The sequence below is a fragment of the Halichoeres trimaculatus genome, unplaced genomic scaffold (genome assembly GCF_033239565.1).
Source record: "Halichoeres trimaculatus isolate MK-OKI-2021-1 unplaced genomic scaffold, fHalTri1.1 fHalTri1_scaffold_14, whole genome shotgun sequence".
NCBI lineage: Eukaryota > Metazoa > Chordata > Actinopteri > Labriformes > Labridae > Halichoeres > Halichoeres trimaculatus.
In genome coordinates, this window is record NW_027437192.1 from 1,790,122 (window position 1) to 1,817,265 (window position 27,144).

Consider the following 27,144-nt stretch of genomic DNA (forward strand, 5'->3'; position numbering starts at 1 on the left):
CATCTCAGCTTAAGCTAAAGGCCCGTTGACACCTTCATTGGCTGAAAACGTGCGCCCGCCTGATGAACATCCTGCAGCAGCGCTGGCGTCCTTGGCGGATGCTGTCGCAGTGTTTCCTCCCTCAGCACTGCTGGCCTGCTCCGCCCGGGATCCTCCAGCCAACAGCTCTTTGTCACGGCTGGCAGGCCCACAGTCTGACAGTGTACTTGGCCGAAGCTGAAATTGATTTGGCAAACACAGCGGCAGCAACAACAAGAACAACAACAGAGGAGGCAGCAGCTTCCCGGCAGCCCGGCTGGGTTCAAGCTTTGTTAAGTAAATAAGTGTCGGGGAAATTCATGGATAAAGAAATTAGCCTCATGCAGGTTAGCGCTGGTCCAGAGCAGCTGGACAGAAAAGGATCCTGGGTTTAAAGCTTCCAGGGCGTTTGGCTGAAGATCAGACTGGACCCTGCACCTCGTATCCTCCACTGAGACTTTCTGCAGACTGGATAAATTCTGTGCCAGAATATTTTTAACCCAGCCGAGGAAGCGGCCAAATGATGATGATGAGTGTCCATCTGTCAGAAACTTAAACCCAGCGTGAGACGCGTCTCCGGCCACCAGCGAGGTTTCTATTTTCACTCTGTGAGGAGCCAGAGAGGAGGAGGAGAGAGAAACATTAACAATGAAACATACCGACCAGAAACAAAGGAGCGCTGAGGCGCCGGGCGAATGAAGAGAGAAATAATCCACAGCAAAACAAAGCAGACAAAGAAAGAGTGAAACACGCTGGATACGGTGGATAACTGCTGATTCCACCCTGGAAACCATGGAGCAGACGTTACCTCACAGAGAGCTTCCTCAAGTTTTTACAACAATCACCAAATGATAAAACATCGTCTCAGTCCAGGAAAGTTCCTGAAGGTCCGGTTGGAACTGAAACCAGAATAAATCAGTTTTAATCTGATTCCAGTTTTAATCAGGACAAAAGCAAAGTAACCTTTAACTTAGGGATCGTCACGAAGAAGCACATTCACACCGGGCCAGAGCGAGCGAACGACTTCCCCGAGGCCGAAAACCAAAACCACATCAGTGAAACGACAAACTAACAACAAAGATACACCACAACAGGAAGCAACAAAGACACAAAAACAAAGACACATCATTTGAAAGGAAACAGTAATGATGCCCAGTAACTGGCATTCAGTACTCAGTGGTACAAGTTTTTAGTTCTTTTTTATGTGTTTATGTGGTAATAAATATTAATTTGTTTAATAATAAAATCTCAAAAGTTTTTTTATTTAACATTTTTATTTCCCAGTATATGAACTTGCTGTGTTTTGGTAAATCTCATATTCTTCCACTTCCTCACAGTCACAAGGATGTGTTTAGGGACCTAAACACTGTACTGTTTCATTTTATGTGAATCAGCACTCAGTACTACGACAGATTTTGGTCCATACCTACAAAAGGAGTTAATTCAATACCCATCCCTACCAGCAGGGGGCAAGTCCAAAAACAACTTTAACTTCACAGAAGCCTGTAAGAAAAAAAGACGACTCTTCCATCACTTTGTTTCCTTGACAAACATTTTCATGACAAGATTTTAGTCTCTTGTTTAAAGGCCAATTCCAAACGTACCCCTTTGCCCTTCCTCCTTCGTCTTCCTCTTAACCCTCTGTTTGAGGGCCAAGGGGGAGATGCCACTTCATCCCTACATCATCACACCAAGGTCCGTCCAAAATATGAGATTTGCTTGGGTACTAACTTAGACACACAGAAACAAAAGATGCAGAAACAAAGATGGCAAACTAGGAAACAGAAACAAAGATGCAGAAACAAAGAAACAAAAAACGAAGACGCAGAAACAAAGATGCAGAAACAAAGAAACAAAAAACGAAGACGCAGAAACAAAGATGCAGAAACAGACACAGAAGCAAAGAAACAGAAAAAAAAGACACAAACGAAGACACAGAAACAAAGAAACAAAAACAAAGACACAGAAACAAAGAAACAAAAACAAAGAAACAAAATCAAAGACAGAAACAAAGAAACAAAAACGAAGACACAGAAACAAAGACACAGAAACAAAGAAACAAAAACAAAGACAGAAACAAAGATGCAGAAACAAAGACACAAATAACAAAGACATAGAAACAAAGACAGATTGGAAGGAAAGACAAATTCACAGGAAGGAAAAAAACCAAACAAATTCACATAAAAAATGAAAATGAAACATGTCAATGAGACAAAAGGGAAGATAATAATAATGAAACAGTTGCAGACTTGATACAATTCACGAGGCAAATGGCAACATTGCTTCAGATAAACCTAGCAACTCGGATACAAAGACACAACAAAACAAGTACAGAGACACAGCAGAAGGGCTCAAAAGACATTCAGCAACTTTCTACAAAATGATGAAAACCACTAGAAAGAAGTCCCCGTCCCTTCAAAGGTACACAGAGAAAAAAGCTACAAAAACAACTTTAAGACCGTACTATATGGGAACAACGCAATGAATCCACAAAGACACAAAACAACAAAGACACAAAGGTTAAAACAAAACAAAAGAAAACTAAACTGGAAATACAAAAAGAGCAGAAAAATAAAGTCACTTCAATACAAAAGATGAAAACACTTTGAGCTGTGAGCACATGAAGAAACTTTCACGGAAACAGAAACAGCAGCAAAGCTACAAAGACGCACTGAAACTTCCCTTCAGAAACACGGAGGTAAAGAACAAAACATCAGCCCTTTCAGTCACAAACTGTGCTTATACCACATTTATGTCATTTTATGTTAAAGAAAATTGTTTGATAAGTTAAAAATAATTGAGTTGGTCTGAGCAGACAGAGACTTTTAGTGAAACATGACTGAGAACATCTGACCTGAAGCATCAAACCTCAGACGGCCTCACAGACTCCATCATATCTAAAAGGTAAATATCTGAAATGCTCGTCTGGGACCTGTGTGTGTTTTCTGCTCGTCTCAGCTGAATGTGAACGCTTCGTTGTCAGCATCTGTTTCAGCGCCGACACAAACCCTACGTGGCGGTTTGATTCTGGTTTAGTTTGAGCGGTAAAGCTCAGCGTGACTCCCGGCGCCCTCCGGGGTTATCTGGAGTTCTTTGAAATCCCCAGCGTTTGATGTCCATCTTTAAAAATGAAGCTGTATTCTCTGCGTTAGCATGGTTAGCATGGTTAGCCTGTGCTGAATGTGTAAACACAGCCTGACATTGTGCAGCCTTTCTTCCTCTCTTTCATCCTCTCTCATCAGATTTCCCCCGCTGTGCTCTCCAGCGCCGCGTCTCCCGCCTCTTCATCGCTCTGTTAACCTCCTCTTCCTCTCCCGTCCTCAGGACTTCCCTCTGCTGCGGCTGGACGACGTGGTGGACGGTCAGTCCAACATCATCGGCTTCTCCATGCTGAACAGCAGCCACTCCTTCTACCTGGAGTTCATCCGCAGCCTCAACCTGTCGTGGAGGGAGGGCTGCGACGTCAGCCCGTACCCGGGACCAGCGGTGAGAGACCCGCCCGCTCTGAGGCACGGGGACGGGATACAGGCAGGCTGAGTTTGTTTCCCCTTTGTTCATGAACTGAGAGCTCAGGCTCTTTATTACAGAGTTTGGTTGGAAAGCTTTCACTTTTCAGGGCGTCCAAGATTCCTGATGGACTCACCCAGACTTCATTTTCCATTTGCTGATCAGTGTTAACGCTCTGACTAGCAGAGGATTAAACAGAGCGGGAGCAGCACCACTGTTGGCTGCCATTTGTCTCAGATATCTGTTTGTGGAGCCAAATTTTCTCAGGGAGAAGAATGCTGATTTCCTCAAGGGTTATGGGAGCGGTCCCAGGCCTACAGTCATGTCCCTTTTTTATTTAACCTTAATCAAACCAGGAATACTCAAGCTGAGGTGTAAAACCTGTATTTTAAAGGAGTCCTGGCCTTTAACATTAAAGCTGCCGTCAGTGATGAGGGGCCCTCGCCGTGTCGGTTTAGCTTATAACCCTTCAAATGGTGATCCAAGCATGAAATTTGGCACAAATACTCTCTCAGGACCGCTCTTCTGAAAAATGACGTTAGATACTTGAAGATTCATAACAAAGGCCATTTTTCAAGATGGCCGCCATGGTTGCCATTTCTACAGAATGCTCAGTTTCAGTAATTTAAATGGTGATACATGCATGATTAAACTCATTTGACTCATGAAAATTTAAGATGGCGCCATTATTCTTGATGGAAACCATTTGATTCAGTCAATTAACCGATCTTTTATACTGCTGAATCATATAAAAAATGACATTTTCAGGACGTTTTTCAAAAACAATTGGCCGCCATCTTAATTTTTTCAAGTTAATACCGCAATTTTTGGAAAGAGCAGCCCTTAAAGATAATTTCTGCCAAATTTCATGCTTGGATCACTTTTTGAATACCTTTTTTCAGTTATCTGTGTTGGTTGGAAAAAAGCGTCTATGCGCCTGTCAAGGTTTATTGCGGAAGCTCCGTATGAAACAGGATCTTTAATAGGGTCATTTTGGACTGAAACTTGACTGTTCCTCGATGGATTTGTCATCTAGAATTGCTCAGAAACAAATTTAGTCGGGGTGTATTTTTTAAAATAGCGGGGAAATGGATTTTGAGGCCAAAATCCAAAATGGCTGTCGTGGAAATGATCTTTTTAAAGGCTCCACCTACAGTGATGGACAATACATGTTTTATGCAGGGCCTACTACATACTACTTTCATACACAGTATGTAGAAGGCCTGGGTTTTCCTTGTGACATCACACATGTGTCTTTGTTCCAGTGGTTTCCATAGTGATAGTAAATCTCCATTCATTTAAATGGGAGCTAAATAAAGGAATCTATTCATTTCCATTGGTCTGAAACCGCAGAAGAACTTAATAAAGCCAAAAAAATTGTGATATAGACCTGAAAAGTCCTTTTGAATGGGGAATGGGAAATCAACAAGTGTTGTTTACACATGAACATCTACTTTATTGACTTCAGATGTTATTATTCAATTCATCATGAGCAGAGCTTCCATTATAACCTAATAGAGACTCTGTAACAATGCCCCAAAAATGGCAAAAACTCCCCGCAAAAAAAAACTAAAAACTAAAAAAATACACCAAAAATGGCAGCCATTTTTAATTTGAAGGTGAAAATAAGGTCAAATCATTATGTAACTCAGGAAAATGTATCTCTGAACAAAATAAAGTCTGAAAACATGTTTTGTCCATTATTGTAGGTCGAGCCTTTCGAAAGATCATTTTTGGAATTTTGGAATAAAAAAAAATTGGAATCAAAAAAAATTTCCTGAATTTTTTTTGTTTCGGTTCAAAATGACCCAACTACTTTGTTTTAAGTATCCATGTATAAAACTGGGGCCACAGTAATACGTGTATACAATTTGGTGAAGATTCATATGTGAAAGGTAGTACCAGGTCTTTCCTGTGGGTGGCGCTATGGAGGTTGCAGAGAATTAAGTTGTGTAAGCCAGCCTTGATCCTTGAAGACGAAGAGCCATTTCTCCTGCTACTGCTGTATGTCTGTGTGTCCTTTGCGTTAGCGCTGCTATTAACCAATACATCCACCAGGGGGGGCAGCAGAGAGTCAAAAACAACAACAAACTCAAAAACGGAGGTAGCGTTGTAACAGGCAGTGGTCTATGAAGCCGTTAAATACGTCGCAGAAGTTCTTCCATTGTTATTTCTTCTTTGTGACTCACTAAAGCTACGTATCAGGTGGTAACAGCAACACTGCCCCCTATGGTTTCGGGTGGTACTGCTCCATTTGGTCCGTATCCGTAAACTTCATGCAAACTTGCAGAAATACAGACGAAATGAACACAGAGCCTTTATAGAAAATTTAAAAGAGATCTGACTTCATTTGAAGGAGTAACAATAATTTCCTGGTTCATGGCGAGACATCAGAGTTTGACGCGTAGCCAGAGACACACCCTTAAAGTACAGGACTCAACCTGAGAAATGATGCTTCATTGAGGCGTGAAAGACTTACCTGAGCACATGTGAAATAGTATGTTCAAAAAGTAAGGAGAAATTTGTCAAAGAGTAAAACATATGACTTCCTGTTACCAATAGAGGGCGCGGTACTTCGCAAGAAATTCTTGAAGATGCTTTCAGGCTGTGACGATAAGCAGTAAGTGTTTGTTTTGGTTCGGATTCAATATTGTACAAATATGTGACGTGGCTCATTTCCTGTTTGAAGGAGGAAAGTATCTGCTGAGTGACATTACTTTATTCACTGACAGGTTATTGTGTGTCCTCCGAGTCCTGCGTATGAAGACGTTCAGGGAACTATAACCGTCCTCTGAGGGCGCTGAATAACCTGATTCTGATCAGCATAACGCCGCCCTGCCTCACGGCTCTGCTGCCTCGCGCTGAGTTTCTTCTTCTCCTCGTAATGAACAGAGTGTGATGAACATCTAATAAGTCTCCCCCTCCTCCGTAATGAAAGGAAGCATCAGCACAAATAAATATGTTCTCAGTGTTTGTCTCATTTGCCGCTCTGATATGAACAGAGGCAATAACAGCACAGCAGACTGCTTTAATAAAGATAACAGCCACGACAATGGAGCTGCTCTCCATCACTGAAGACTCCATCATCACTGCACACAACGCTCCCCTGTGGCCTCCTCACTCTTATTTAAATCCCAGCATCGTTTGTTGTGTTCATAAAGACATTAGGAGATTATCAGATGGAGATAAGCGTCGGAAACGACTGCTGGCTCGGAGACGCCGTCACCGCCGAGGCCTCATCCGCTCCACTCTTTTCATTTCCACGATGGGAGGCTTTTTATTACAGGATCAGAACGTATGTTTGGGAGGTTTGTTGTTAATTAGCATCCCTGTTGGATGGTGCAGATACCTGACTGTGATTGGTCCTTTAGTGTAGAGTTTCCTCCAAAAGTATTGAAGAGACAGATACGAGACAAGAGCTTTTATTTCCAGGTATTTACGTCTGGATCTGATACACAGCTTGGAAGATAGCATTATTTTTAGGGAATAAAAATTACATTTTCAGGTGAGCAAAAGTGTTGGAACATGTGTTTCCTATTATCTCAATTACTTAATTATTCCTCAATACTTCTGAGTTTGATCCTAAAACCGATGTTGTGTAAACGGCCTCTCTTACAGCAGATGTGTTACTGTTGAAGGAGAAAGCTGCTGAGAGGAAAGGTATTTCAGGAACCAATGAAACTTTTGAAAAAGTGTAAAAGAGATATGTAGCAAAAATAGATTTAGGAATGAAACACTTTTTGATTTTGAGGTTAATTTCTTTATTCTAATTTGGAACAGTGTTTCAGAGACTTTACATCCTAAACAACTTTTGAAAATCAGAGCTGTAAAGGGGGCCAGTTTACCCCAACCCTATATTTATTTATGCATGTACTTATTTATTTATTTTCATTTTTTTTTATTTTTTAATTATTTACTTTTTAAATTATTGTTTATTTTTTATCATTTAGTTATCAATGTTCATTATGAGATCCTGCCCCAAGTGGAGGAGTTTAAGTATCTCGGGGTCTTGTTCACGAGTGAGGGAAGGATGGAGCGAGAGATTGGCAGGCAGATCGGTGCGGCGTCCGCAGTAATGCGGACTCTGCACAGGTCTGTCGTGGTGAAGAGGGAGCTGAGCCGGAAGGCGAAGCTCTCTGTTTACCAGTTGATCTTCGTTCCCACCCTCACCTATGGCCATGAGCTTTGGGTAGTGACCGAAAGAACAAGATGGCGGGTACAAGCGGATGAAATGAGCTTCCTCCGTAGGGTGGCCGGGCTCTCCCTTAGAGATAGGGTGAGAAGCTCGGCTATCCGGGAGGAGCTCGGAGTAGAGCCGCTGCTCCTCCGCGTTGAGAGGAGCCAGATGAGGTGGCTCGGGCATCTGATGAGGATGCCTCCCTGGTGAGGTGTTCAGGGCACGTCCCACCGGGAGGAGACCCCGGGGCAGACCCAGGACACGCTGGAGAGACTACATCTCTCGGCTGGTCTGGGAACGTCTTGGGATCCCCCGGGAAGAGCTGGATGAAGTGGCTAAGGAGAGGGAAGTCTGGGCTTTCCTGCTTAGGCTGCTGCCCCCGCGACCCGACCCCGGATAAGCGGAAGCAGATGGATGGATGGATGTTCATTATTCATTTGTTTATCATTTTTTATTTGTTTTTTTAAAATAATTTTTTCATTTACATACTTATTTATTTTTTAAAATTTTTATCATTAAGTTATTTATGTTCCTAAATTATTCATTAATTTATGTATTTTTCATTTTTCATATGTTTATTTTTTCAATCATTTTTTCCATTTATATACTTTGTAAATGTATTATTTTTAGTTTTAAACAATTAGTTGTTTTGTTCATTTTTTATTTATATAGTTTTCTTTTTCATTTTTTCATTTGTTCATTTTTTTAATCATTTTTTTCATGTATTTACTTTTGAAATGTATTGTTTATTTTGTATCAATTATTTTTGTCCATATTTAATTAATTTTCAATTTATTTATCTTCATGTATTTATTTTTCATTTATCTTCATTTGTTTATTTATATTTTCTTTTTTCATGTTTATATTTATTTGTTTTTTTTCATTTATATATTATTATTATTATCATTATTATTTTATTTATTATTATTATTATTATTATTGTTGTTGTTGTTATTATTATTATTGTTGTTGTTGTTGTTGTTGTTGTTGTTGTTGTTGTTGTTGTTGTTGTTGTTGTTGTTGTTGTTGTTGTTGTTGTTGAATAGAATACACATGCAGCAGGTCTTAAAGTACTGATTTGTCCATGGACCTGTGATGTTGTGAAGACGGCTCTGGTACAGATACCAGAAATGAACAAAGAATAAAGTCGACTTATTATCGTAGAAAACACTCAGGATAACAGGAACGGAAATTGAAAGCTTTGATTTGATTTGAAAAATGAATCATCAATCAGAGATAAAGTAAGAATGAGGAATGTGAACTAAATCCAAACTGATTTACTGACTAACAGGTCGTCTGAGAATAGGATGGTTTCCCTCTCTCGTACCATCACCAAATATCCACCAGGAGCTCCACTGAGGACCACAGAAAGCTGCAGTGTTGAGACTGAGAGGATTATAACATCAGTCTTACAACTGAAACAAAAACCACAAAAAGTAAATCCAGAACTGAAAAACAAACTCGCCATGCAGAAAAATCTGTGAAGCTCAGAAAGTAACTCCTCCTGGTGCTGTAGCACCTAGATATTGGAAAAGCATCACCTTCAGAGCCTGACATGACAACCCTGATCATGCAGTGTGCTTAACAACAGTCCTGCACTCCCTGAAGTGTCAGCCTGTTACCTCAGACCTGAGGAGACAGCTCCAGGAGCAGACGGATCGCTGAGAGCTGACGATTATTTTCCCTCTCTGCGTCTCCATCCTGCCTCCTCCATCACTCGCTCTTCAAACTGTAATTAGTTATCCTCATCCAGGCCTGAAACCATCGACTCTCAGAGAGCTGCAATCACACTCAGTCACACATCCATCTTTTTTATCAGCAGCCGACAGCGGGTGCAGCTCCGCCCGCGTCCCATTCGTCTGATTCCCTCAGAGCGTCGCTTTGACTGACAACTGACCAAACAGACCAGAACGCCAGGCTCCAATAGGATCGCTGCGCCCAACCAGCCACGCGCCAAACGCACGCTGATAGCAGGGGTGCTTCAGCTTTCTTCTCTCTGATATCATTACCCGACGCCTTTATCTGACAGAGCACGAGCAAAACACACAAACACCTCGATGTGCTGTCTCTAAATATGACAGAAAAGCATCAAACGACAGAGATCAGGCTCTATCTCTGCTGCTCCGCTGAGCTTTAGCCTCTTTTCAGGCCCCGCTTTTGGTTTTCTGACACGTTTGCAGCTCGGATCATCAAACAAGAGGAGTGAGCAGAGTCAATAACAGGCCACAGGTGGATACTCCTGTGGCAGCCATACTTTTCAGGGGTGGAAAAGACTTCTTTCATGTTTTTACGAATCAGACAGGAGCTAACATTAGCATCTAGCTTCATTAGCACATAATGAAACCACTGTTAGCCTAGCTTAGTTTAGTAAAGGGTTAGGGTTAGGCAGACAGATTGGAGTAGTTTAAAGAGTGTTTTAGTTAATAAGGTTAACATTGCTGGCTTTTGTTCCTCAGTGCAATAAATAGTGAAAGCAACACGCTGCCCCTAGTGGCAGAAACTGGAAGTGCACAGTAATAAACTCTGAACCAAACCAAAAGATTTCCTGTATGAGCTTGAAGCAAAACGTGAAAGCCCCTGAGTCAGCCTCACGAAAGGAACCTGGATGCCATAGCTCCGCCCCTAACAGGCCTCCAGAGGGCTGGCCAATCAGAAAGAAGGGGGGTTTTCCCTTAAAGAGACAGCAGCTGAAACAGAAGAATAAAACAGAGGCTGAAAAAGGATTTTCTAGGACACTAACGAAAAAAAACAACAACATTTTTTTAAAGTTACGGGGGCACCAGAGGGACAAAATAAAGACTCAAAAAAGCACAATAGCTTCACTTTAAGCTCAGCCAAATGAGTTAGCATTTTTCATTAGAATAGAATTGAATAAAATAAAATGTACTTTATTGTTGTACTCTATTATTCCTGTATCCTGTCCTCTCACAGCAGTTGAAATCCTTCCAATGTGGTGTCTGGTGTCTGGTGTTAGCTCTGCTATCCATGCCTGTGAATAGCATGATGCTACTCTGCCTTCTGGTGTTCCCTCTGTTGCTGAGCTAGCATGGCTAGCTCGTCCATCTTATTGGAGATAGCTCTTACGTTCCCAATAACGATGGATGGAAGGACAGGTTGACGCTGTCTCCTTTTCCTCGGTTCATGGGGAACATTGGTCCTAGCACCAGTTAGCATCATCACACTACAGGCTGCAAACAGGTGAAATCTTGTGTGTAAACAATGCTACTGTGGTTACATAGTAGCATTGTAGTATACACATTATGTGAAGTGTTTTTTCATGAAGCTGTTTTCTCTTTTTTTTGTCTCAGCTGTCGTCAGCGCTGATGTTCGACGCCGTCCACGTGGTGGTGAGCGCCGTGCGAGAGCTGAACCGCAGTCAGGAGATCGGAGTGAAGCCGCTGAGCTGCTCGTCCCCACTGATCTGGCAGCACGGGACCAGCCTGATGAACTACCTGAGGATGGTAAACACACACACACACACACACACACACACACACGAAGCCCTGTGAACTTGTGTCACAGGTGTTTTCTAAAAAGCACCCACTCAGCTTTGCGTTTCCGTTACATAAAGTTTGAGCCTGAAACCTTCACGGAAGAGGAGGAGGTGGAGGAGGAGGAGGATTGACGGGTCAACAAACAGACTGAGACATGTGACACTGTTGCTCACATCTCATCTCTTCCTGAGTGTCAGCCTTCGTTACCTTTAACCATCAGATCTGACGTCTTCCTGTGACCAATTTTCTCTCAGCGAAACTCCAAACATCATACGACGTTAAAGAGTCCACGGTTATTTACAACGATCTGACGATCTGATGGTCTGACGGGGGAACCGTTCACAAAGACCCCAACTGGAGTCACGCTGGGTTAGTTCCCATCATGCTCCTGGTCTTGTGCGTGCAGTCCGATTGAGGCAAGCATGCGAACATCACATCAGATTCAGTGAAGAAACAGTGACGAGGAGCTTTCATGGAGTCTCCTCTGTTTGAACTTTAGAGTTTGTTCACGGCGTCCTGCAGTTCAGGGCACAGCATCAGCAGTGAAACACCACATGAGCAAAGATCACGTCTCTGCTCCATCAGGTCAATGTAAACCTGATACTGTCTGACCAGAAACACACACAGGTCTCAGGGGGGAGCCAGAGTTCAGAGTTAGGGACAGACTTCCTGTTTCCTGTTCAGTTTCTATAGAAACAAAAAGCTGAGAGAAACACATTAAAGTGGTTAACTAATTTACAGAGTGTCACACACACTCATGTGCAAACCCAGCCATCAAAGTGTCTAAAGACGTCTTAAGGTATGTCTCAAGACACATTTGTTGCGATGTCTTGAGACATCTTAGTAAGTCAAGACATGTCTATAAGACGTGTCTTTAGACATGGGTCTTAAGATGTCCTGGAAATATTGAGATGTCTTGGGAAGTATTTGAAATATTAAGATGTCTCAAAATGTTAAAAAATATTCAGGTGTATTGAAATGTCCTGACATGTCTTAAGATGTCTTAGAAATATAAGGATTACTTGAGATGTCTTAAAATGTCTAAAGATGTCTTATGATGTCTTAAGATGTCGTAGGAATATGAAGATGTTTAAAGATGTCTAAAAAGATCTAAGGGTGTCTTATAACATCTCAAGATTTCTTAGGAGTATTAAGATGTCTAAAGATGTCTTGAGATGTTTTGATATGGGTCTTAAGACTTCTTAAGATGTCTTAGAAATATTATAATGACTCGAGATGTCTTAAGATGTCTTAAGATGTCGAAAAATGTCTTAAGACTTCTTAAGAGTATCAAGATGTCTAAAGATGTCTTAAGATGTTTTGATATGTCTTAAGACTTCTTAAGATGTCTAAAAATGTCTTAAGATTCCTTAGGATGTTAAGATATCTTGAGATAACTTAAAAAATATTAGGATGACTTGAGATGTCTTAACACGTCTTAAGTTGTCTCAAAATTTCTCAACAAATTTAAGGTGTCTTAAAACGTCTTAAGATTCCTTAGGAATATTAAGATGTCTGAAGATGTCTTGAGATGTCTAGAAATGTCTAATGACATCGTAAGGTGTCTAAAAAAATCTTAAGATTCCTCAGGAATGTTGAGATGTCTAAAGATGTCCAAAAACATCTAAGGGTGTCTTAAAACGTCTCAAGATTTCTTAGGAGTATTAAGATGTCTAAAGATGTCTTAAGATGTTTTGATACGTCTTAAGTCTACTTAAGATGTCTAAAAATGTCTTAAGATTCCTTAGGAACGTTAAGATATCTTGAGATAACTTAAAAATATAAGGATGACTTGAGATGTCTTCAGATGTCTTAAGACGTCTTGAAATTTCTCAACGTATTTTAAGGTGTCTTAAAACGTCTTGAGATTCCTTAGGAATGTTAAGATGTCTGAAGATGTCTTAGGATGTCTAAAGATGTCTTGGAAATATGAAGATGACTTGACATGTCTTGAGACTTTTTAAGATGTCTAAAAACGTCTTAAGATTCCTTAGGAATGTTAAGATGTCTAAAGATGTCTTGACATGTCTGAGATGTCTTAAAACAACTTAAGATTTCTTAGGTGTCTTAAGGTGTGGCCTAAGGTGTTATAAGAGGTCTTAAGATGTCTTAGAAATATTAGAATGACTTGAGATGTCTTGAGATGTCTTAAGACGTCTTAAGATGTCGAAAAAGACACCTGAAGGTGTCTTAAAACATCTCAAGATTTCTTAGGAGTATTAAGATGTCTAAAGATGTCTTAAGATGTTTTGATACGTCTTAAATTCCTTAAGATGTCTAAAAATGTCTCAAGATTCCTTAGGAATGTTAAGATATCTTGAGATAACTTAAAAATATAAGGATGACTTGAGATGTCTTCAGACGTCTTAAGTTGTCTTGAAATTTCTCAACATATCTTAAGGTGTCTTAAAACGTCTTACGATTCCTTAGGAATGTTAAGATGTCTAAAGATGTCTTGGAAATATGAGGATGACTTGACATGTCTTAAGACTTCTTCAGATGTCTAAAAACGTCTTAAGATTCCTTAGGAACGTTAAGATATCTTGAGATAACTTAAAAATATAAGGATGACTTGAGATGTCTTGAGATGTCTTAAGACGTCTTGAAATTTCTCAACGTATCTTAAGGTGTCCTAAAACGTCTTGAGATTCCTTAGGAATGTTAAGATGTCTGAAGATGTCTTAAGATGTCTAAAGATGTCTTAAAACAACTTAAGATTTCTTAGGTGTCTTAAGGTGTGGCCTAAGGTGTTATAAGAGGTCTTAAGATGTCTTAGAAATATTAGAATGACTTGAGATGTCTTGAGATGTCTTAAGTCGTCTTAAGATGTCGAAAAAGACACCTGAAGGTGTCTTAAAACATCTCAAGATTTCTTAGGAGTATTAAGATGTCTAAAGATGTCTTAAGATGTTTTGATACGTCTTAAGTCTACTTAAGATGTCTAAAAATGTCTTAAGATTCCTTAGGAACGTTAAGATATCTTGAGATAACTTAAAAATATAAGGATGACTTGAGATGTCTTCAGATGTCTTAAGACGTCTTGAAATTTCTCAACGTATTTTAAGGTGTCTTAAAACGTCTTGAGATTCCTTAGGAATGTTAAGATGTCTGAAGATGTCTTAGGATGTCTAAAGATGTCTTGGAAATATGAAGATGACTTGACATGTCTTGAGACTTTTTAAGATGTCTAAAAACGTCTTAAGATTCCTTAGGAATGTTAAGATGTCTAAAGATGTCTTGACATGTCTGAGATGTCTTAAAACAACTTAAGATTTCTTAGGTGTCTTAAGGTGTGGCCTCAGGTGTTATAAGAGGTCTTAAGATGTCTTAGAAATATTAGAATGACTTGAGATGTCTTGAGATGTCTTAAGACGTCTTAAGATGTCGAAAAAGACACCTGAAGGTGTCTTAAAACATCTCAAGATTTCTTAGGAGTATTAAGATGTCTAAAGATGTCTTAAGATGTTTTGATACGTCTTAAATTCCTTAAGATGTCTAAAAATGTCTCAAGATTCCTTAGGAATGTTAAGATATCTTGAGATAACTTAAAAATATAAGGATGACTTGAGATGTCTTCAGACGTCTTAAGTTGTCTTGAAATTTCTCAACATATCTTAAGGTGTCTTAAAACGTCTTACGATTCCTTAGGAATGTTAAGATGTCTAAAGATGTCTTGGAAATATGAGGATGACTTGACATGTCTTAAGACTTCTTCAGATGTCTAAAAACGTCTTAAGATTCCTTAGGAACGTTAAGATATCTTGAGATAACTTAAAAATATAAGGATGACTTGAGATGTCTTGAGATGTCTTAAGACGTCTTGAAATTTCTCAACGTATCTTAAGGTGTCCTAAAACGTCTTGAGATTCCTTAGGAATGTTAAGATGTCTGAAGATGTCTTAAGATGTCTAAAGATGTCTTAAAACAACTTAAGATTTCTTAGGTGTCTTAAGGTGTGGCCTAAGGTGTTATAAGAGGTCTTAAGATGTCTTAGAAATATTAGAATGACTTGAGATGTCTTGAGATGTCTTAAGTCGTCTTAAGATGTCGAAAAAGACACCTGAAGGTGTCTTAAAACATCTCAAGATTTCTTAGGAGTATTAAGATGTCTAAAGATGTCTTAAGATGTTTTGATACGTCTTAAGTCTTCTTAAGATGTCTAAAAATGTCTTAAGATTCCTTAGGAATGTTAAGATATCTTGAGATAACTTAAAAATATAAGGATGACTTGAGATGTCTTCAGACGTCTTAAGTTGTCTTGAAATTTCTCAACATATCTTAAGGTGTCTTAAAACGTCTTACGATTCCTTAGGAATGTTAAGATGTCTAAAGATGTCTTGGAAATATGAGGATGACTTGACATGTCTCAAGACTTCTTCAGATGTCTAAAAACGTCTTAAGATTCCTAAGGAATGTTAAGATGTCTTGAGACATCTTGAGATAACTTAAAAATATTAAGATGACTTGAGATGTCTTAAGACGTCTTAAAAATTTATCAACATATCTTAAGGTGTCTTAAAACGTCTTGAGATTCCTTAGGAATGTTAAGATTTATGTAGATGTCTTAAGATGTCTTAAGATGTCTTAAGATGTCTTAAGATGTCTTGGAAATATGAAGATGACTTGACATGTCTTAAGACTTTTTAAGATGTCTAAAAACGTCTTAAGATTCCTTAGGAATGTTAAGATGTCTAAAGATGTCTTGACATGTCTGAGATGTCTTAAAACGACTTAAGATTTCTTAGGTGTCTTAAGGTGATGTCTTAAGGTGTCATAAGAGGTCTTAAGATTTTTCAGGAATATTAAGATGTCTTGAGATGTCTTGGATATAACAAGATGTCTTAAGATTTGGTTGAAAAAATAAGATGTCTGAAGATGTCTTAAGATGTTTCATGACCATGTCTTTGAGACATACATACCACGTCAGCCATATTAAGATGTTAGTGTCTTAAGACAAAGGAAATATGTCTTTAGATGTCTCAAAGTACTTAAAGTCTTAAAAATCTGTCCTGGTCCATCCCATGTTCTGCTCTGCTGTGTCTGAAGACAAGAGTGAAGTCTCCAGATTTTTGTTTTAAGACTTCTTAATGAATAAAAATGACTTGATTTTGTTTTTTAAGACGTCTTTAAACGTCTTGAGACACTTTGACAGCTTGGTATGTGTTTATATTTTATTTATACTGACAAAAAAGTGGAATCAGATAAAAGCCTCTACAAACCAAGTTCCCAGACTGGATATCAACCCCAGACAGACCCTGGAGTCCAGACCAGTTTATGGTTTGTGAAGAGTTAGGGCTGCAGAGGACAGTGGTTAGTGAGGCAACATGAGGCTGTTTACCACAAAAAAAACACTTTTTTTTTCCAAGTTACACCAATTTGACAGCTTGTAAACAACCGACCACCGGAACCAGTCCATCAACATATACACCGGGCTGAACATCGTGATATACACAGAGATTTCAATTCGACTGGTTTAAAAATGAGAATCTGAAATCCTGCAGTTTTTCTCATTTTCATGTTTATTTCATTTATTCCTGTTTCCCAGTTTCTATCAGTCTGCCACTGCTTGTTTCCTTCACCCACTGAGAAGAGCCCCCCCCCCCACACCTCCTCCTCCTCCATATTGTTTTTGTTGCTCCCGGAGCATCACTTCATCATCTCTGCACAGTTTCTGGCAGCAACCAGAGACCTCGCTCCCTCTTCCTCAGTCTCTCCCTCTGTCTCTGTCTCCCTCCGTCTCTCTCGCTGCAGAGCTTTGGGGATGTAATTCATCTTGAGTCATGCACACACACACACACACACACACACACACACACACACACACACACACACACAAACACACACACACACACACACACACACACACACACACACACACACACACACACACACACACACACACACAAACACACACACACACACACACACACACACACACACACACACACACACACACACACACACACACACACACACACACACACACACAAACACACACACACACACACACACACACACACACACACACACACACACACGAGTCATTCATACTTTACCAACACTCAATTGCACATTACTCACATAAACTCAGGCACCAAACGCACGCTCTGCTGCACATGTGGCTCACAATTCTCACACTCATTTGCACATTTATACACACACATACATGCACGTAGACACACACACACACACACACACACACACACACACACACACACACACACACACACACACATACACACACACAAACAGCTCTGCCACCTGTCTGCTCTGCTTCTCCCTTTCAGTGGAAAACATATTTTGTTTCTCAATCTTTGTTTTTTCCGTTTTGTGTTTAAGTTCTGAGTCGTGAGCCTGGTTTTCTCTGTCGCACTCCGTGTACCTGCAGTACGCTTCAAAGCCTCAGATCCAGGTCCTGCAGACAGGTGGGGCGGCTCCAAATCTAGATAGGTCCAACTGTAGTCAAAAATCACAAACAAGCGTCTTCAAAACTCACTCAAAATTTTTCTAGCTCCTTCAGATTTTCAGCTCAGACCCCCTTTCAGGTTTTTAAGTCAGGGCTTTATCCACTCCACCAAGTGGTCCAGTACGGACCAGTTCAGTTTGGTACGGGTTGGATCAGTAAAACCTGATCCTGTTTGTGTTTCCAGCCAACTGTGCCCCTCTTGGTAGGAGGCGTGTGAACGTGACAGGAAGTGGACTGGAGATGGTACAGGTCTGGAATTTGGGGGCCTGCCTTGGTTTAAGTCAAAGTAAACGCCACAAAATGTGTACCATACCGTACCGTATTGTACCGTACCATACTGTACCGTACCATACCGTACCGTACAGTATCGTACCTTACCGTATCGTACTGTAACGCACCGTATCATGCTGTACCATACCGTACTGTACCGTATCCTACCGTACCGTACCGTACCATACCGTTCCGTACCGTATCATATCGTATCCTATCGTATCCTACAGTACCGTATCATATCCTACAGTACCGTATCGTACCGTACCGTACCGTATCGTATCGTACCGTATCGTACCGTATCGTATCGTACCGTATCGTACCGTACTGTACAGTACCGTACCATATCGTACTGTACCACACTGTATCGTACCGTACCGTACCGTACCGTACCGTACCGTATCATATCGTATCGTACGGTATCGTATCGTATCGTATCGTATCGTACCATACCGTTCCGTACAGTATCGTACCGTACCATATCGTATGGCACCGTACCGTACCGTATCATATAGTGCCGTACCTTACCTTAATGTACCATACCTTAACGTACCATACCATACTGGACCATACTATACCATACCGTACCGTACTGTACCATACCGTACCACAGGCAGCACCAACACAGGCTGAAAACTTTTGGATTTTTCCTGATCCCACTTGCATAAAACAATCCAGTTTCAGGGTTATAATCCACCAGGGTCTGCCAGAACTGTGGACGCCGCTCTCCACCAAAGCTCGCCATGACGTCTTTCCCTTAAGTGAGTTTCTTCTCACCTTAAATCAACGGTTTCATCCACGAGCTGACGAAAAGTCACATGAATAATAACAAAATAGAAACATAAACAAACCCTTTTTAAATACTCCCCCTGCAGGTGCACCCGTGTAACTGCTTGTAAATGCAAATATCTAATCAGCCAATCAAATAGCAGCATTTTCATGCATAAAGGCGTGCAGCTTTTCTGAAGTTTTGAATTCAAGCACAGTCTTGAAAGTTTTGTTTTTGTGTAAAATTAAGACATTTTGTGCAAAACCTCCAGTTTCGTTTTTTACAGGAAGTTGAAGTTTTCAGCTATTCTGTGTCTGTCTGTGTCTCCTCAGGTGGAGTACGACGGTCTGACAGGTCACATCGAGTTCAACAGCAAAGGCCAGAGGACCAATTACACCCTGAAGATCCTGGAGAAGCACCCCGGGGGCCATAAAGAGGTCAGAGGTCAAATGAGGTTAAGTGTGGGGCAGAGGGGTCAGAGGTTAGAGAAAGACACAGGACACGGTCTAAAACCTGGACTCCTCCTTTAACCTGGTGTCATTTGAGTCTGGAAGAAGGAGGCGAGATTAAGACAACACACACACACACACACACACACACACACACACACACACACACACACGGGGTCGATTCCCCGTTCAGGTTTACAGCCACCGCCGCTCTCTAAGCATCGACCTGCCGTCTGTAAGCAGTCCTCTCATTCGCTCGTCGATGAAATCAATCCAAACTGATGTCGTTCACGTGGGCTGAGTGTCGCTTTACGACTCCGGTAGAGGATTAAAAGGTCAGAGGTCAGCCGGGGTCACTGCGGGGTTGAACGGGTAACCGTCCGGGGTTAAGTGCAGAATGATGCAGAGTCTTATTTTATTTACACCGTGACTTTAACAAGGCGATGAGCGCGCTCAGTGAAGCTCTTTACTGCTGTGTTCACAACTTTTACTGGACTGTGAGATTTCACACACACACACACACACACACACACACACACACACACACACACACACGCCCCTGGTAGGATGAGGTGTGTGTGCAGACAGGTGAGGCTCACGTCCAGCTGCTTTCAGCGCTCATTAGGAGGATTTCCTTTGGACTCACTGACACGTGTTGAACATTTTCCCTCGTTTTCAGAAACAGGAAGCTGTCAGAGGTCGTCTCTTAGTTTGGCGCTGTGTTTTCTGACTGCAGAGCTGAATAATCAGATCACACAGCGGCTCACTTTCCTCTCACACTCCCTGATTCGAAAGGTTCACCTGCATGGATGATGTTTTGTTTATAAAACTACGTAATGTCCCTTTAATGTAAAAACTGTTAAATGTGGAGTCAGAGAAGTGAGATTGTTTCAGGTTAAATCAGGTGGAGAGGAGCAAAGACTGATGGGAGAGGCTGGGGTCACTCTGATTAGTTTTCCCTCCAGAGGAGGGCGTGGCCCCGCCTCTTTATCTTCCTGTCCCCTGAGAGCCACCGTACAGCATCCTGATAAACACACAAACAAACAGGAGGTCAGGTGAGGTCAGAGGTCAGAGGAGGGGCCTGCAGACGCTGCTTAATGTGCCTGAATTTGTATTTACGACCTTATTTAACCCGCTGAAGGAGGCGGGAGGAGCCCGGCCCTCCCTCATTGATCCCAGCATCGATTCAGGAGCGAGGATTATTAATCTCCCTCCTGATGTCTGAGACTCTAATTACACAACGATTTCACCTCCACCTGCTCGTCTGCTGAAGTTTTCCTCTTTTTCTGCCCTCCTCACTTTTGACTGAATATTAAAACTGAATGCGTCAAAGTTTAGAGTCATGTTAATCACTTTAAGGCGTAGAACAGCACGTCAGCCTCCTAGCTTGCTCTCTGCTGCCAATCTCTGTTGAGCTTCATTTAGTGGCCATATGGTGTAACTGCAAGTAAAGAAATCACTGCACTAAAGCAATAGTTCCTTTGAAATCATTTTATTTTATCTCCTTACTTTGGGAATTGAATTCTCTGACATTTCTTTATTTTTAACTCATATTTAATATAAAAAAATCATATTTTGCCTAAAAAAAATAAGTAATACGGGTAAATAAACACAAAATCAAAATAATCAACCTGTCTTTGTTATGTGTAACTCTTGTAACTTTTAACACAAAATGTTGAGCTCCATGAGTAAGTCCCCCTTTAAACTGGAATTTAAACTTTGAAAATCAGGAACAAAACACTGAAGAAAACAACAGTCATGTCATTGATCTTAGTACTTCCAAGTTGGAAGAAAACTTTTGAAAACGGCCTCTAGAGTGGATTTTTCCTGAGACGCGGTGGCCACAGTGTAAACAACAAGCTGGTGTTTTCAGTGGAACAGCTCATAGACTGTATAAAATCTGGACATAGTCTCTATGACATCACTCATCTGTTCATGATACAGTGAAATGAAGCCAAATGATGGCAGGGGCCATATTGGATACTAGGGCTGGGACGATATGTAACCCTCGGGAATTGATTCTTTTATAATTTTTTGGGTGCCGATTTGGTTTAAATTGCGATTCTTTAAAATTACGATGTGTACGATTTTTAGAATCAGAATCAGAATCACCGTTATTTGCCAAGTATTTTCAAGAATACAAGGAATTTGACCCCGGCTTTAACTACACTCTCTCAGTACAAATGTAGTGAATAGAAAGACCCTAAGAGAAACACTTAATATTACAAAAAGTAGAAAAAAAAAGAAAAAAAAATTTAGTTTGCTTTTTTAACAACAGACCATGTTAAAAAAAAAGTTAAATGGTGATGATAATATCTACAGACTATATCTGGAGCCATATTTACCCTTTAAATGCACTCAGGTGAGTCAGAGTGAAAGCAATTCACGCCCTGCTGGAGAAAAGTGGATTTTTTTTTCCAATCCAGTTTATACACAAAGACTGAAATGAAGAATTTGAAAATTAAAAAAAAGAAAAAAAGAAAGATTTTTTGACAAAGAATCACAATTTTGATATTGCCAAACAAAAAATCCTGGTATATATAGTATAACAATATTTTATCTCACCCCTATTGGGTACGATGCAGCTTCCTTTCTAACAGCTACAGGGCGCCCGTCAGTCAGGCCAGCTGAGCTGGAGGAACAGAAACTTTTAGGGCTTTTTTTTTTCTTCATTTTTCTAAACTAGTTGTGTTTTATTTACACTTAAATTGTTTTGTCTCTGCGAGGAACTGGTAGTGGTTATTTGGGGTGTGTCTCCACAGTTATATCACCACCTACAGGCTTGGCATCCATACTACAGTGTTTTCAATTCCTCAGTGTTTCCGCACATTTTTTCACAGTTTTTTTGTATCTTTAGGTGAAACATCGTGTAAAAGGCTCTTCATTGTGATACGCGCAAGTTGTGCTAAGCTGCAGACACTGAATTACCTTTGAATCGACTGTTGTAAAGCCCAAAACGTGAACCCTGAAACTCTGCGTCTGAAACAGGAAGTAGTTGGATTTTTTTTTCAGTGAACTTGTGCCGTGTTTATGGAGTGTTTATGCCTGTGCTGGTGATTTGTGTTTGTTTTAATTTGATACACACGGCCTGTGAATATCCCACCTTTAATACTGAGATGGTAACAGCAATCTGAGACAGAAAAAGCTAGAGGAATTCTTAAAAAACGTCGTTATGACCCTGAAAGAAGCAGATTTTGCACCGTTAACAGCAGGAGAAAGGATATCACAGAGGTGTTTTCTTCCTTCTTTCCTAACATCTCTGTATCCTCTCATCCTCCCTCAGATCGGGACCTGGTACTCCAACAACACGCTGATCATGAATTCCACGTCTCTAGACCTCAACGCCTCAGAGACGCTGGCCAACAAGACGCTGATCGTCACCACAATCCTGGTATGAAAACAAAAAACACCACAGGTAGAAGAAAAGAGCGTGAGGAGGAGCTTTTCAGGTGATGCTTCATGTCTCCTTCCCTCTGACAGGAAAACCCGTACGTGATGAGGAAGTCCAACTACCAGGACTTCCAGGGGAACGACCAGTACGAGGGTTTCTGCGTGGACATGCTGCGCGAGCTCGCCGACATCCTCAAGTTCTCCTTCAAGATCAAGCTGGTGGACGACGGGCTGTACGGAGCGCCGGAGCCCAACGGGAGCTGGACGGGGATGGTGGGAGAGCTGATCAACAGGGTGAGTGGACCAACACAACACCAGAAACTTTGAGCTGGAGCTTCATTTTCACACTTTTTAGGTGGAAAAACTCAAACTTCTTCCTGTTTGAACACACTGCAGGACTCACACACACACACACACAAACACACACTTGCCAACACTTCCCCTTATCGCCTGCGCTTTCTCTCTCAGCTTTGTCGCAGGCAATTCTCTGCACAGCTTTAATTAGACTCAACTTGACTTGAAATGAGCCACTTTCCCTGAGAAAACAACTAACGGGGGAAATTGAGCCTCAGCTGAGCCACTTAATGCCTCCTCAGTGTGTGTGTGTGTGTGTGTGTGGGCCGAGCGCCTTGCTAACGCGCCAACACTCGTTTTAATTGGCTGGCTCTCGTGTTGCAGTAAAGGGTGCGTTCACTGTCAGCAGGTCGGAGCACATGTCTCATCCCTCTGGCTGCCATAACAACTGACACTGAACATTTGAGAGAAAGAAAAGAGTGTGTGTGTGTTTGTGTGTGTGTGTGTGTTTGCTAGACAGCGTAGCATGACCTTCAAACATTCACTAACAGTTTCCGGTAAAACATTCCCAGGTACCTAATAGTTTGTGCAGCCCATTGTTTGTCTTTGCGTCTACCACGGACAGAGTAGATTTCACAAATCAATAAGTAAAAGTAATTGCAATACACCACCATACCAGTAGAGGGCATTGAAAAGAGAGAAACAGGTCCCCCAAGGTATTTGGATCAAGGTGTGTTTGAACCGTTTGACCGTTTCACCCCTGAAAACAGCGCTACCATGGGGGTAGTACTTTTCACAAGTCCAGAGTCTTTAGGAGGCGGGGCCTGCAGGATGAACATCTCTGATTGGTGAGGCACCAAAGTACTTAATGATGACAAGTGGTTCAGTTTGGGTGGTCTTTGTGCATCACGCATTTTATGGCGTTTCTTTTGACTAAAACCAGGACAGGTCCCCAAATTACAGACCCGTACCGTCCCACTTTTTGGGACCCTTCTGAACCAACCCCAGAAGGTGGAGCTAGAAACACAGCAGTCTGTTGATTGGTTGAAAGAATCATCACTTCCTGTGTGACAGCGGTAATAAAAACACAAAGTTTGATTGTGCTTTGTATCAAAGAGCTACATGCTAATCGCAAAGAAGATGAATTGCTGGATGTCTTCATTGTTGCTCTTTAGCTGCGTTTCCACCAAGCAGTCTGGTATGGTTCAGCACGGTTTGGCTCAGTTTGGTACAGTTAAGCCTGATCCCGTTTGTGTTTCCATAGCAAATTGTGCCCTCTTGTGGTGGGCGGCGTGTAAGCTGGATGCCGAAAGCCGCAGCTGTTAAACAATAGCGTGACGCCATAGCAGCGCCACACAGTTTACCCCGCTAATAAATCCAATGAAGAAGAAAAATGCAACACAGAAAACAAAGAGCAGTGATGAAGACATGCAGAATTTCTTCCTCTCTGTGATTGTCATGTAGTTCTTTGATACAAAGAACAATCAAGCTTCGTTTCAGAGAAGTCTATGTGCCGCCAGGAGAAATGCAGCCGCTGTCGGGGTATTCTTTTGACCAATCAACGGTCTGCAGTGTTGTAGCTCCACCTTCTGAGAGCGGATCGGTTCAGTCTGGCACCCATATGAAAGGGTCCCAAAAAAGTAGGCCGGCTCACCCCGGTTTTTGGGGGTCTGTCCCGGGATAAGTCAGTGGAAACGCTACAAAATGCGCGACATACCGGGACGAACCGGACCGGTCTGCTTGGTGGAAATGCGGCTTTTGTTTACTTTGTCGCGTTTTTCTTCTTTGTTGGATTTTTTAGTGTCGCACTGCTATGGCGTCACGCTATTACGTAACTGACAGGGCTATCAGCGTCCAGCCTACACGCCGCCTACCAAGAAGCACCGGTTGGCTGTGGAAATGCTTACAGGATCAGGCTTAACTGATCCAACCCGTTCCAAACTGTATTGATCCGTATCGGACCACTTGGTGGAAACAGGTCTTTTAGAAACAGCTTGGACCTGCTTCTTGTCTTCTGTAAGAGTCAACAAATCTATCTGCAGTGAAATAAAGCTCCATCAAAACCAGCTCAGGCTGAAGATCCTGTATGCCAGGGGTGGCCAACCAGTCAGAGACCAAGAGCCACAAAAATGACCGTGGTACTACGCAGAGCCACGTCACACATGTGGTCTTACAAACACACTTCCTCTCACACATAAATGGAATGACATAAAATGAAAATCAAAATGTTTCCAATTTTCAAAACGAGTCTTACCGCGTTTGTTAGCGTGTTTTAATTTGTACTAGAGAAGAGAAACTGAAACTTAAGAATCAATGTGTACACCCAACGTTGGCATCAGTATATCAATATTTTAGATTGATCGGCACACCGCTACTCATAGCTTTATATATATTTTTATGAATGGATCGAAGAGCCACACACCGAAAGGCAAAGAGCCACATGTGGCTCGTGAGCCGCAGGTTAGCCACCCCTGCTCTATGCTAACAGGCTAGTGAAAGGCTTTTGTTTTCATCTTACTGCCCTCTACTGGTCTGGTGGTGTTCTACATAAGATACTGGGGTCGTCAGGCTAGCGAACGACAAACAATGAGTCACAGGAACTAGTTTAGTTCCAAGGAATGTTTTAACAGGACCCAAAAGTTCTTGGACCCCAGAAGTAAAATTTGACCCTAGTTCCTGCAGTTGAAAAGGACACCGAAAGCAAAACTTACCACAACCTGGACTCTCCACATTTCCTGTGCAGTCCTTCACTTGTCAGAATCTTACCGTCAAAAATGTCTTTTTCTTTTCGTGTGTGTCTGTTTGGTGTGTGTTTTTGGTGTGTGTGTGTGTGTGTGTGAAGCTGTTGCACATAATGTTTAAACTGCTGGTGGACACACTGCTGGCTCCTCTCTTATGCCACACACACAGAAATCCACCCACACAGAGAGCTATAGCTACACATAATAGCGATGATAATGGTGATGGTGGCTGATGATCGCGCGCGCGTGTGTGTGTGTGAGTGTGTAAGTATGTGTGTGTGTGTGTGTCAGAGAAAAGGAAATTGGCAACACAAGCGGGCCATTAACGGGCTAATCAACTGCCTTTTTTCTTACTAATTATAGAGAGCAGTTTCAATTACACAGCCAGAGTCCTCAGCAGGATCACACACACACACACACACACACACACACAGACAGACACACACACACACACAGACCAGCAGGTATTCACTTTTATCTGTAGCCAGAGACTCTTTGTGAGTTTTATGCAAATGTGCTAAAAATTACAGACGCTTCATCTCAATCACCCGGTTGGACTCTGACCTTGATCTGCCATCTTTTAACACACACACACACACACACTCTCTCATACACACACACACACACACACACCTTACTGTTTTCTCAACAACTTTGAAACACTGTCTCTGTCTCTGGCGCTGTCACGAGGCCGTGGCGTCTGATGAAAGTGGCTGAAATTTGTTGAACAAGTGTCTCCTGGTTAATCAATTAGGTGTTAATTAAGGAGCATAGGGGAGTCTGGGGTCCAGATAAACGCTCCTCCATGGATCCACTCGCAGCGTCTCTCTCCACTCCGCCGTAATGAGATTATCTTTCAACCTTAGACTCACTCCGCCGTGTTTACCCAGCGAGGTTGAAACGTGGAGACGAAGAGAGAAAACATTTGAAAAGGTGCGGCGTGATGTTGGTTTAAATTATAAAGACACAAAATCCATTACTGCCGCCGTGGGTAAATGAGATTCCCTGTTTGTGTTCGGCAGCCCGGGCAGCTCAGGGTGAAATATCTCTGCTAGCAAACGCACAGGAAGGAAAGGAGGAGTGAGCTGCAGCGCTGTGAGAGCTGGGTCATAATGAGACATGGTGGACGGACTGCAGCCTTCTCCTGCTATGGACGCCAGAATCAGTCTCACTCAACTGCTGTCTGTACATCACACCACTCATAGTATTGATAATATTACACCCACTCCTGCTCATTACCTCCCTCTATAAACTTCCATGTCTGACTGATTGTATAGACAGTTGTACAGTTGCATAGTTTTTATATAAATGTCTGATTTTAAGTTATCTAAAGACAAAATGAGGCCTGAGTTTCTGCAACAAGTAAAATAAATCTACCAATGGAGCAAGATAAAGTTGCTTGTATCACGACATTCTTCTAGTTTCAAGCTAATTTTTAGCAAATATTTTGTTACATTGGCAGTTTTTTTTATTTTTGCTTTTTTACAGCATTTCAGACCTCATTTTGTCTTTAAATAACTTGAAACAAGACATTTTTGCTGAACTGGTCAGGTAAACATGGCTCATATC

At 41.5% G+C, this 27,144-nt stretch overlaps 1 protein-coding gene across 4 annotated transcripts in view; it reads left to right on the plus strand.

The window, feature by feature from the left end:
* Positions 1-27,144, plus strand: part of LOC141802741 (glutamate receptor ionotropic, kainate 5-like) — a 302,416-nt gene that overhangs the window by 240,571 nt on the left and 34,701 nt on the right. For 2 of the 4 annotated variants that reach the window (XM_074686437.1, XM_074686439.1), the window contains exons 9-13: positions 3,343-3,546; positions 11,011-11,163; positions 19,034-19,138; positions 22,434-22,541; positions 22,631-22,834. In XM_074686437.1, the coding sequence (XP_074542538.1) occupies positions 3,343-3,546; positions 11,011-11,163; positions 19,034-19,138; positions 22,434-22,541; positions 22,631-22,834 (774 nt within the window). The remainder of the gene's footprint in view (positions 1-3,342; positions 3,547-11,010; positions 11,164-19,033; positions 19,139-22,433; positions 22,542-22,630; positions 22,835-27,144) is intronic. The other 2 variants (XM_074686438.1, XM_074686440.1) reach the window with 1 other exon arrangement.